Raw genomic sequence first — 11,182 nt, forward strand, 5'->3', positions numbered from 1 at the left:
TGAAATAGCGAGAATATGACATGAAGGGGAATTTACCCCCGCCACCCGCCCCAATAAAAAAACAGCTGGATTTATTCTCAAAACAAAATGGCCATCATGGTTAAACTATTCCAAATTCTCTGGTAGACGGTTATTTTTATTTGAAGTAGGATACATATGATTATGATAATAATAATGTATGTCATGGGGGAAATGCGGTTTATAATGTATTTAATTATCAGTAAAATGGATACTGTAATATTTGCCCTCACTCTGTTATCACCAATACAATAAACGAATTCACTACATCATGACAATTAAAGCGATTTATTAATCCATCTGTCCGACATCCCGGCTTTGAACGTATTGATATGAAAAGCAGCAAAGGAATTTGCAGCGAATGCCGCAAAGAGCTGCAAGGCAGCTGCTCCTTTCCTAAAAAGGACTCGAGAGCCCGAGGACGGATTCAAGGAAGTTTGACGACCTGCGTAAACAAGCCAGTGCTGCATGTATTTTCCATCTTGACATTTGCAGGACAGCATATATGGGTGCCCTCCTTGAAGCCGTTGTAATATCCACAGAAGAAAGTCACACTTTACCGAGAAAAGTTACTTTTTTTGGAGGGGGGGTGCGATGGAAGATATTCTATGTTTATGGCCCTTCATCAAAAACAGTAGTGCGTGTGTGTGCCGCCCCTCCCCTCAGGTGGATGCTCGGGACACCCGCCCCAATGGCCCCACCCGTTGCGCACCCCTGCTGAGCAGACAAAAATGAAAAGCAAATTAGTACGGGTACTTTTCCGACACACGTTGACTTATTCTTACAATATCATGTCCAGTCTCAATGTCGACATCAGAGATGCCCTACTGTTTTTTGTGGTTCTCCGCTTACGGCTGACAAGACCCTCCCCGCTGTGGAATGTGTTTCGCTGTTGACGCGGGGGGGGGGGGGGTCCCGCCCCGCACACCCCCTGACCCTCATACCTTCAACCCCCAGTCGAGCAGATAAGAGCAGCTTACATGAAAAAGTCCAACCAAGCGCAGTGAAACGAGTGGCATGAAAAGATCATCGAAGGAAAAGTGAGAAGCGGGCGCCATCTTCTGGACAAAGGAAGGAAGCGAAGCCAAGTGTTACTGCGCCTCATGACCACTTGAGGGCACTAAAATCTTCCAACGAAAATTAGTTTATTGTAATATTAAAGGTTCGTTTCTTGTAAAGTACAACGTTACTTTTGCAACTTTACTCTCGCATCATTATTCTAATCAATAATTTTATGCATAGTAAAAATAAGGACATGGTCATTTTTTTTATTTTGAGTTTATTCTTTGAATCTGGAACATACAGTATATCATACAAAACTGTGCACTCTCCGAAGTAGAAGTACAGATTTTAGCGTAAGAAAGAATCGTAAATATGATTTTACTGATTGAAACCTGAATATGAGTAAAAGCGAAAGTGTCTGTCGATAAAAATAAGCTTTGACGTCGAATCAGGTATTAAAGAACTCTTATCACTAAATTCCACCCAAACTGTTTTGACTCTTCACTCCCGTTTTCGGAATTTATATTAATGTACGATTGAGGTCTGCCTTCACATATTCAATATTTAGATTTATCATTGAGATTGTGTACATATAAGATTGATTAGCTTTAACCTAGAAACCAGCAATTCAAAAAAATGGAGATGTCTGCTTTTGCTCTACCTGTTTATTTATCTGGCCATCTTTTTCCAGTTTATTATCCAAGGAAAAGACGATGGAGCAGATACTTCCGCCGTCACCCATGAGAAAGTGCTCTCCTCAGCCCTGACTCAGAGTAGGTGTGTGCATGTTGCTTCCTCTCGCTCCTCCTTCCTCCTCCTCCTCCTCCTTCTCCTCCTCGCTTTCCTTCGGCTCACTCGGCTCGCTCGCTTGTCACTCAAACCTTCCCCAGCTCTCAGCATCTTTCGGAATATACTCCTCACGTTCATCCCAGTGGACCCCCGCCACCCGGAGTCACCATTCCCACCCCGGAGAGCTCCACGCTGGCAGCCCAGCCACTTCCCCGGCTGAGCATCGGGCGCAAGACGCTGGTGGCGGCCGCCGTAGGGGTCATGCTGGTGCTGGTCCTGGTGATGCTCATCCCCGTGCTGGTCAGCTCCGTCGGAGGGGGCGAGGAGGGCGGCGGCAGGTTCGAGATGCTGGGCAGCTGCCGGATGGTGTGCGACCCCTTCCCAACGGCGGAGGAGCCGATAACCGCCGAGCAACAGGTGGACGACCAAGCCGACACCAGCGACCGCGGCGTCGGGCCGCCGCTGCCCACTTTCGCCGCTCACGCTTCAGAGGGAAGACCCGGACGCCCTGGCAAGCCGGGCCCCCCGGGGCCTCCCGGAGAGCCGGGCCCACCGGGACCCAAGGGTCCGCCCGGGGACGGCGTGGACGTGGTACGCACCGGGATTCTAGGCTTAGGGGGTACGGGCTCGGTGAGCACGGCCATGTACAACACCACGCCCCGGGTGGCTTTCTACGCGGGGCTCCGGAACCCACAGGAAGGCTACGACGTCCTGCGCTTCGATGACGTGGTGACCAACATCGGGGGGAATTATGACGGCGCCACGGGCAAGTTCACCTGCAAGATTCCCGGCACCTACTTCTTCATATACAACGTTCTGATGAGGGGAGGAGACGGCACCAGCATGTGGGCCGACCTGCTCAAGAACGGTCTGGTGAGTAACTGACTTCCTGAAGAGCTTTTCGCCATGAGGTGGAAAAAGCTCAGGTGTCATCTTTCAGAAACAACAAGTCAATTGATCAGGTCAGAGCAGTTGAGAGTACGGGCTAACCGATGGGAATGACGATTTTAGTTTTCTCGACCGCCGTAAGCTACCTTGGTGCAGACTGTTTTCAAGCATTATCCGCATTCCATTATTCGCTGATTGCCATTTGTGATCTAAAAATCTGACCTTGGCGCCACCCGCTGGCATCTTGCTGCCAGGCCACTATGTTGAACTGAGGCCAGGAGCTTCTTTTCGTCAGGCCACATGCCGTGCTGCCATCTTGTGGCATCTGTAGGCAATTGCACACCATTTTTCAGAGCGTCAATTATTTACAGATATTCGCAAACGGTGGGAAGGCTCACTTTCTGATTGATAGACAGCCGGCCAGTCCGGGATGGACTGGTTCTTGTACAGAGTCAGCTGGGATCAGGTCCAGCACACCCAAGACCCGAATGAGGATAATGGATGGGTCTGAAAATGATTCATTTACTGTATTTCAAATAATGAACTGTTGTTCATCGATTTATGCCGGCAACGTATCGTCATGCCTTCACGTGTGTCGCGATCTCGGTTCAAAGCCCGCAAAAAACGACAAAGGCGCTGCGGCAGGCAGCCAGATGGCGTACGCAAAGGGAAAACGAGCCGAGTGCGATCCGCAGCCCCGCCGCACATCAAACCGTCGCCCGAGGTCTTAGCAAACAAGTTCAAAGCGCTTTGAAATACAAAATACAAACTCTTTCGCCGCCGTCGCCGTGACGTCTGTGCGCATTCCGTTTATCGCGCGGCCTGCCCGGGCTAGGCAGCGTTGGCGTGAAAATGAGGTATTGGTTACGTTCACGGATGATTTGTAATGTCTTGGAGGCCTCAGGTGGTGATGCTGATCAAACACCACAGAAATCGGAACTGAAACGCAAACATGATGGGAGTCCAGATACAACGTGTAACCTCAAATAACACTAGTTTACCTAAGGACACTCTTGAGCAACCTCTACGGACCCAAAGCACATATTATCGTCATGCACACACCGTTCATCTGTAATGTGCACTGTGGTGACTACATGTACTTTATCAAAACAAAAAGGCAACGACAGATGCGCAGTGGCCGTCCGAGGCGCTCCGCTTCCCACCTGTCAAATGTTTTAAGGGGGAATTTGAATGCCCTCTCGCCCTATGGTGTCTTCATGACGCCTATGGGACGTGGCACTCCAGTCGTGGTGGTTTCAAATACTCCGTGCAGACAGGCAGTGATGATCAAAGTTCAAGACTTGGAGAGAGAGAGAGAGAGAGAGAAAAAAAAACCAGGAGAGAGAGGGGTGGGTGAAGGGGGATCGTTGGCAGCACTGTGCATCCTCTCAGGCGGGGTGAGTCAAGCCGAAGCTTTACACTTGAGTCACCACGTTCTTGTAGCCACTACGGACGCAGAGGATTCCTCTCATCAGCACGTTTTTTTTTTTGTTGTTTTTTTTTTGGGGGGGGGGTTGTCTGCAAAAGATAGGCATCATAGGTTCACATTTTGAATGCTCATAGCAATGCAGTGGTACCCTGAGTGACCCCAAATCACTCTGATCTCAAATTAACTTTCTCCATTGAAACGAATGGAACCTTCCCTTTTTCTTTTTTTTTAAGTTGAAAAATAGCATTATCTCCACGTTTGATACAAAATCACATTTTTTGTGGATGCATTTGCTATTTATGCTCAAAACGTCATTGTCATCCGCATGAGAAATAGTCATATTTCATGAAAGAAGAGAAAAGATTTGGACCAAATGTAATGGAACACCGGGTTTGTTGTCGCCGTCTAGCGGCCAAGTCCGGGAAAGCAAGAAAGATCAAGTCAAATTCTTGCTCACAAAGCAAAGCAAAATACCAATAAACACCGCTCGTTCTCCAGTCATGCGTTCATTGGCCCGATTTGTTCTAATTGGAGCATTTTCTTAATTTCAGGTCAGGGCGAGCGCCATCGCTCAAGACCAGGACCAGAGTTACGACTACGCCAGCAACAGCGTCATCGTGCACTTGGACGCCGGCGACGAAGTGTGCGTTAAACTGGACGGGGGCAAAGCGCACGGCGGCAACAGCAACAAGTACAGCACCTTCTCGGGCTTCATCCTGTACGCCGACTGACGAGCGCCGGTCGATGACTTGGGCCGGAAGGCAGGCCGGCGTTGGCCCGGAATTTGCGGATGGGAGGCGAACGGTCTACCTCTTTACCTCCGCGTCGTCTCCGTGCTGACGTGACGTCACGATTCGGAAGACGCACCGCCCGATGACATGTTTGTTGGTGTTCTTTGCTTTATTCGTAGTCAGCTGTTGTGTCAAGACTTTTAATTCAGCTGCCAAAATGAGGTGATTGCTTTGGGAGACGATACACGTGTTACAATTTCACCCACTCGTCGTTTTTTTTTTTTGGACGGGGAAAATGCCAATTGGTGAATTTGTCAATAGTTGGGGGTTCACTGGGCACTATCAAATGTGATATGTGTTAGTGAATTTTGTCAATCCGAGTCGTGCGCATGCATCCCGGTGCCGGTGTGTGTCTGTTAAAACCCTTTCAAACTGTCGTGATTCTTTCATGTGATGTGCTGGCAATGACCATCTTGCATGCAAAAATCCACGAGCCCTCCGACGACGACTAAACATGCAGAAAATGTGTTCAAACTTGCTCGGTTTGGAATGGAAACCCCAATGTTTTTTTTTCTCATTAAAGAAAAAGTTCTTCACGTCAGGGGTGGTCTCTTGCTTTTTTTTTTTTTTTTTTTTACCAGAGCTGTATGTTCCAAATGTAGGTTTTCAATGCATACCCCCCTGTGTTTTTTTTCTAATTAAAGAAAAAGTTCGTTCTGTAAATTAAAGCACATAAACAGTTTGATAAGTCAGATGATGTGTCCTGACAAAGCTGAGATCAGCACATCATCCAGGAGGGCAAAACGGCGACAAGACAGTCGCTTCCTGACTTCAACTAAGAGATCCGATTAATTCCCCCCTCGAGTTATCTTCAGTATTGCGAAACTCTCAAGTACCACCGAAAATCCAATGCTAAGTTGCGACGGTGTCAGAGTTACCAGTGTTCAGTACCATCCAAAAAAGACCCCCCAAAAAAGTCAGCAGATGATAAAAAAGAAAAACAGCAGCGACGACTGGATTGCTTTGCAGTGTCAGAGCATCAGTGTTATTTAATGCCTCGGAGACGGACAGCTCACTTCCTCCAGACACAATTAAAAGTGAGCGACCGTGCCTCGGCAGAGGTCAGCCGAGCCACGGGGGGAGGCCGAGAAGCTGGCTTCCCCTCGGGCGCTTATGAGAGCATCGTCAAATTAGAGACTTCATGTCACAATGTCAAAGACGAACGGCCCCGAGGCGCCGCGACAACGCGTCGCAACGGCTGCCGTGGACGTCCTCAGAGCATCCCGCGCCGACCTGAACGCCGCAAAGGGCGCGCCGAAAAGACTCGGCTTTAAAAAGAAATCAATCAAGAGGACGAAGAAGAGAACAGGAAGAATAAGCGGAAGGAGAAAAAGAAAAAAGCAAAATACGGGAGGAAGGCGTTTGGCGGAAAAAAAAAAACGGGCAAAAGAAAAATTGCAATTCTGTGACAGCTTTAACAGCCAAACAAAGGAACAAGTCCATTGAGCAAGAACCGTAAACTCGACACTTCCCTCGCTTCAGTAGGCCGCATGAATTGATGTGACGGGCCAGATCTGGCCCCCGGGCCTTGACTTTGGCACCCGTCATATAGATGGATTGCAAAGGCTTTTCCAGATACTCCCCAAAGCGATCCCGCAGAGATGCGCAAATAGTATTCTGCAGCTACTTTGTGTGCGTTACGACCAACTGTGACATTCATCCAGGCTCGCTTCTGTTTACGCGTCGCCACCCCGCCCCAATTAACTCAGCGAGAGGTATCGGAATTAGAGGCTAATGCCTCGGCTAAATTAGCCCCGCGCCTCCCGCGCCGCGTTCCCAAACTGAGCAAGCAGTGAACCCATCACCAATTCACCGACTCCGAGAAGCGAGCTCAGTAACGTTCGCATCTCACCAGTATATAAATAATCAGCCGGTGTTCTTGAAAAATCCAAACGAGGTGAGCTAGCACACTAACAATTGCTTGCCCGATACGTTTAACCCTTTGTCATCATGCGACATTGTAGCCAACGGAAAGCAAATAGAGCAGAAAGTTTGCTGCGGCAATAGGAAAGCGCCGAGAGGCTGGCGGTGGGCCGACATGTGTGCAGCCATGCACGCCGCCGCCGCCGCGTGTTAGCGCTCCTTGGGAGAACGTGACCGCGTACGCCGCACGCCCTCCCCGCCGCATCCCAGGGAACAAGTCCAGTGTGTCAGTGACTCAACACCAGTGGCCCTCCGCGCTGCCCTCGTGGCCCCCCCGCCCCTGACAGAGCGGGGCCTAACGCGCGCGGACAGGTTGACTCATGTGGCCGGGGATGCTCTGCTGGCGTGTTGCCTGTCTCTTCGCCTCACCCGATGTCGGCGGGATGCGGCGTGACAACACGCTACGGAGGCGCTAGGCGCGGCCCGCCTCGGCCTAGCGTGACGCCAGAGTTCAAGATGGCTGACCACGGAGGGCCGCTTCACGGCACCCGTTGGTGTCGAGCTGCATTTGCCAGCAGTCGGCTTTTGCGCCTTGCGACTTTTAGATTCCTGGACTAGTTATCGAGCAAGTTTTGGATGCCGACGGGGCATTCTGCGGTCGACGATTATCCATTTTCTTTATGTGCGAAAGGGCGTTTGTGTGGAGCTGCAACTGAATGGCTCTAAAAAAACACACACACAGGGTCACTGCAAGGGCATGTAGACAAACTTGTTGAGGCCTATGCACAATTTAGCTTTCAGTCACGCAAACATACGTAACCAACGTATTTTTCCATTATGGGGTTAAAAAATAATTAGCATTCATGTTGTGAACAATTGCAATTGAATGTCACAGTGAAGCCATCCTTAATATTTTGCTTTGCTTGCTTATCAGCTAGAGCAGTTTTTTTTTAATTTAGCACAAACCCAGCTTGGTCTTGCCTGATGGTCGGTGGGCGCGCAGTGATGAAAAAGCACTCAGACAGATGACACTCTGCGGGCGCCCGCAGGGGGGCAGGGCTCGGCGATGGCCAGATCACAGACGCCCGCTGTCGGGAAACGGTGAGCAAGTGGCGGCGGGCTCCGCGACGCTTTTAGGACCGTCAACTTTCTTGGCTTTGTTCAAGCCACAATTAGTATTCCGACAGGATGGCTTCCCTCGGGAGTTTTCACGCTGGCTGGTTCAGATAAAGTCCAAGCTTGCATAATGTGCCCTTCCTGACACGCAGCGGTTAAAAGACAAACTGCTGTCCGGGGGCATGCGGGAAACGCGGTTGAAGGCAACATAAATATTTCTTAGTGTATGCCGGGTTTTTTTTGTTTGGGAGACACCGACGCCAACACATTGGGCACAATTTGGACAGTTTCATTGTGGGGTGTGCTCGCTTTTGTTGCCAGGTGAAGGTAAACTTCCACTGTTATACAAGCTCAACACTGAAAAGCGGTCATAAATTTGTTTTTGTTTTTTTAATTTGAGGTGTGTACTCACTATTGCGTGCATGACTATTTTTGCTACCTGAGGTGTTGATACGTACGATATGAGTCGTAGTCGTAACCTCTTGTGCCGCTGGACGTATTGAAGGCACAGCCCTGCTACCCATCACTCCGCATTAGCGACTCGGTAGCTTGGAGGGCCCAAGACCGAGCCAAGTGACATACATCGGCGAGGGGTGGGGTGGGGGGTGGGGGGTGAGTCAATCCTCCTGTCCGCGGGTCTTGATGTTCCTTTTCTGTCCAAGAAAGTTTTCGATTACTTTGCACTTTGGCCTTTGCCGCGAATTCTACTCGGGGGGCAGCAGAGAGTCAGGAAGAAGTCGCAAGAAACAGTGTTTGATTTCGTTTATGTTAAGCGGCTTGGTTTTACAAAAACATCCTGGTATCTGCATTTTTTATTCCCCCATACCTAAAAGTTGGGAATTTCAGAACAGTAACGAAATGTTGAAAAAAACCCTGTGGAGATACGTACATGCTTTGCATTTGAAAGCAACCATGAAATTGTCGTAAAACGTGTTTAATAAAGTAAAAGTCAGTTGGCTATAAATTAAAGTGCACGTTTTTTGTCAGAAATCCTTCGAAATCCCAGTGAGAACGTGGCTCCAGTGCCTCACCTCACAGTTCAGCACCCGGTTGCCAACCTGCCTGCCTTTCACACCCAATTACAGTCATCCGCCCTCCGTTAGGACAAAAGCATCTTGGCGGCATAGAGCAGCACTCCGCCCAGGCCGGCGGCGGCGGCCACGGCCAGCACCCGCACCAGGAGGAAGTCCATGGAGTCCTCCAGTTTGGTGTGCAGCCGCAGGACCTGCCGGTGGGTGTCCTCGCGCGCACCCGAGTTCTCGATGACGTGGCTGGCCAGACCCCGCTTCTCGTTGAGCGGCATCTGCGCCGCCAGCCGCTGCTCGGCCTCCTCCGCCGTCAGGCCGTCCCGCTGCATCAGGCGCGCCAGCTGAGTGGCCGGGTCGCTGGGAAAGGGGAATTAAATGATGGCTCAATGTGCTAAATGTAATGACAATACATTGAATCATTTCACAGTTTTTGATTTCATTTCATTCTGCAATTGTTTGACGCTTGCTTTTCATCAGAGTTACCAGTAAACGACAACAGTGTGGTTGAGAAACTGCGTGAGCTTTCTGGTTTCAAAGAGAAGCGGCACGTCCAGCACGACGTAGCGATAGCCTGAAAAAAAACAAAAACATTAAATGCACATCATAAGATACAAAATAATAAATGAACACATGTTGAAAGGGTGACACAAAATGCCAGCGCCATGCAAGATGGCAGATTCCATACCAGGAAAAATTACAGTAAAAATTCAAACTCAAGAGAACTATCTGAATGCTTTTTTGAAGTTGGCCAGTCAGTTGCTAAGCAGAATTCATTCGGAGGAAACTGTCAGCCAAGCCCACTTGACAGACTCAACAACAAACATATAATGATTACGCAATGCGATCTGCGCTTTGCCTGGAATATAAAACTCCTAACGGGAAGATGCCGATTTTATTTTTATTTTTTTCAAATCAAGTCCTACCTCGGAGGAAGTAGAACACGATCTGCTTGAGCATTTCCTTATGGATCTCCGGGTGTGTGATGGTGTTGAGCAGCTTGCGTTTCTCCTTGTCGGCGAAGATGAGGCGGCCTAGTTTCTGCCGGTCAATTTCGCCGCTCTCCAGCAAGACCTCACGCCCAAAGTGGAAGACGATGCGCGAGTGGGCGGGTGAGTGGGGTTCCACCACTGCATTAAAAAAAAATAAAAAAATAAATAAATAAAAAAAATAACACACTCAAAGAGTCGACAGTGTTTGTGGTCTGGAGCAAATTTGTGGTCCAAAAGATTTTCCCTCAATATGTGGAAGTTCCCTAGGAAGAGCTAACCTTCAATTTTGGAAATTCCCATTACACTCCCATGGAAGAAAGTGTTGGCGGAATTTTGAAATTGTACCACTGATACCAAATTACCTTTCCTGGCCACGACATCCGCGTCGATGATGGGACAGCCAAGCTCGCGCAGCATCGCAGAAACCGTGCTTTTGCCTGAGGCGATACCTCCCGTCAGGCCCACCAGAAACATCTCCTAAAAAATAAACAAAAAAAATCATGAAATAAAGATAACATTGAAATCTAAACCTGGTTAAGGCTCACCCTGTACTATCTAAACGGGTGTTTCATCGACCTTGATTGAACAGTTTTATGTCAGGAGGAGACTATACATGCACCTTCTGCCATGTAGTTGGGTGAGGAATTAATTTTTCTGGCTGTCAATACACGTCGCTGACATAGATGAACAAGGCAGCGGAGTCATTCCCTCATGAGCTCGCTGACCTGAAGTAGTTTGCAACATCTTCTGGCATCATGAGAGTATTTTCCACTCCTTGCATAAGTGTACCATTTGACCAGCTGGCCTTATTTGTAGCAAGACTAGACTTCATTTGAGGACAACACACGCCCACAAAAAACTATGTGGGTGTGTTGTTAATCATTTAACAACACACACACGTGTGTGTGTGTTGTTAAATGATTAACAATAAAAAGTTATTCTAATTGTTTCCTTACTTCGCAGTTGTTAGCCGCTCCTTAGACGAAGACGAATGGGCACTTAAATATCCGGACTTCAAACTAAGGCTAACAAGCTAAATGTCGACGACGGCGTCAACACGGCTGCAAATGGACCAACAAAAGAAGCCATCGTTCTCATTAGCGGGTCTCGACAACTTCACAATCGGCATTGGTTGATGTTTTTCATCAAGATGTCAGCGTTAAGTCACTTGAGGTCAACTTCATGCTACCAACCGGATGTTGGCGATTGTGTGTTTTGCAAAATAGTTCCGGTAGTCCAACAAAATGGTTCCGCATACTCGGGCTCTCC

At 48.8% G+C, this 11,182-nt stretch overlaps 2 protein-coding genes across 2 annotated transcripts; one reads left to right on the plus strand and one right to left on the minus strand.

The window, feature by feature from the left end:
• Positions 1 to 1,923: 1,923 nt before the first annotated feature.
• LOC147190104 (C1q-related factor-like) lies at positions 1,924 to 5,453 on the plus strand. Its single transcript, XM_086138600.1, has 2 exons — positions 1,924 to 2,682; positions 4,678 to 5,453. Exons 1-2 carry the CDS (start codon positions 2,071 to 2,073, stop codon positions 4,855 to 4,857), a joined length of 792 nt encoding a protein of 263 aa, XP_085994726.1. The 5' UTR covers positions 1,924 to 2,070; the 3' UTR covers positions 4,858 to 5,453.
• Positions 5,454 to 8,643: 3,190 nt separating this feature from the next.
• Positions 8,644 to 11,136, minus strand: dcakd (dephospho-CoA kinase domain containing). The gene is made up of 5 exons (XM_086138011.1): positions 10,870 to 11,136; positions 10,276 to 10,390; positions 9,848 to 10,051; positions 9,408 to 9,495; positions 8,644 to 9,281 (listed from the first exon to the last, which is right to left on the minus strand). The coding sequence occupies exons 2-5, from the start codon at positions 10,385 to 10,387 to the stop codon at positions 8,996 to 8,998; spliced, it is 690 nt and encodes a 229-aa protein (XP_085994137.1). The 5' UTR covers positions 10,388 to 10,390; positions 10,870 to 11,136; the 3' UTR covers positions 8,644 to 8,995.
• Positions 11,137 to 11,182: the final 46 nt, after the last annotated feature.

The sequence above is a fragment of the Hippocampus guttulatus genome, chromosome 19 (genome assembly GCF_054856545.1).
Source record: "Hippocampus guttulatus isolate MCC_2025c chromosome 19, RoL_Hgut_1.0, whole genome shotgun sequence".
In the NCBI taxonomy this organism is placed as follows: domain Eukaryota; kingdom Metazoa; phylum Chordata; class Actinopteri; order Syngnathiformes; family Syngnathidae; genus Hippocampus; species Hippocampus guttulatus.

Excerpts from the sequence above, each read along its gene's own strand:
- dcakd (XM_086138011.1), bottom strand. The coding sequence starts at position 10,387 with ATGTTTCTGGTGGGCCTGACGGGAGGTATCGCCTCAGGCAAAAGCACG. Across the intron at positions 9,496-9,847 it reads CGTGTTCTACTTCCTCCGAG|GCTATCGCTACGTCGTGCTG; the intron begins GTAGGACTTGAT and ends GTTTTTTTTCAG. Across the intron at positions 9,282-9,407 it reads CACACTGTTGTCGTTTACTG|CGACCCGGCCACTCAGCTGG; the intron begins GTAACTCTGATG and ends CCCCTTTCCCAG.
- LOC147190104 (XM_086138600.1), top strand. The coding sequence starts at position 2,071 with ATGCTGGTGCTGGTCCTGGTGATGCTCATCCCCGTGCTGGTCAGCTCC. Across the intron at positions 2,683-4,677 it reads ACCTGCTCAAGAACGGTCTG|GTCAGGGCGAGCGCCATCGC; the intron begins GTGAGTAACTGA and ends TCTTAATTTCAG.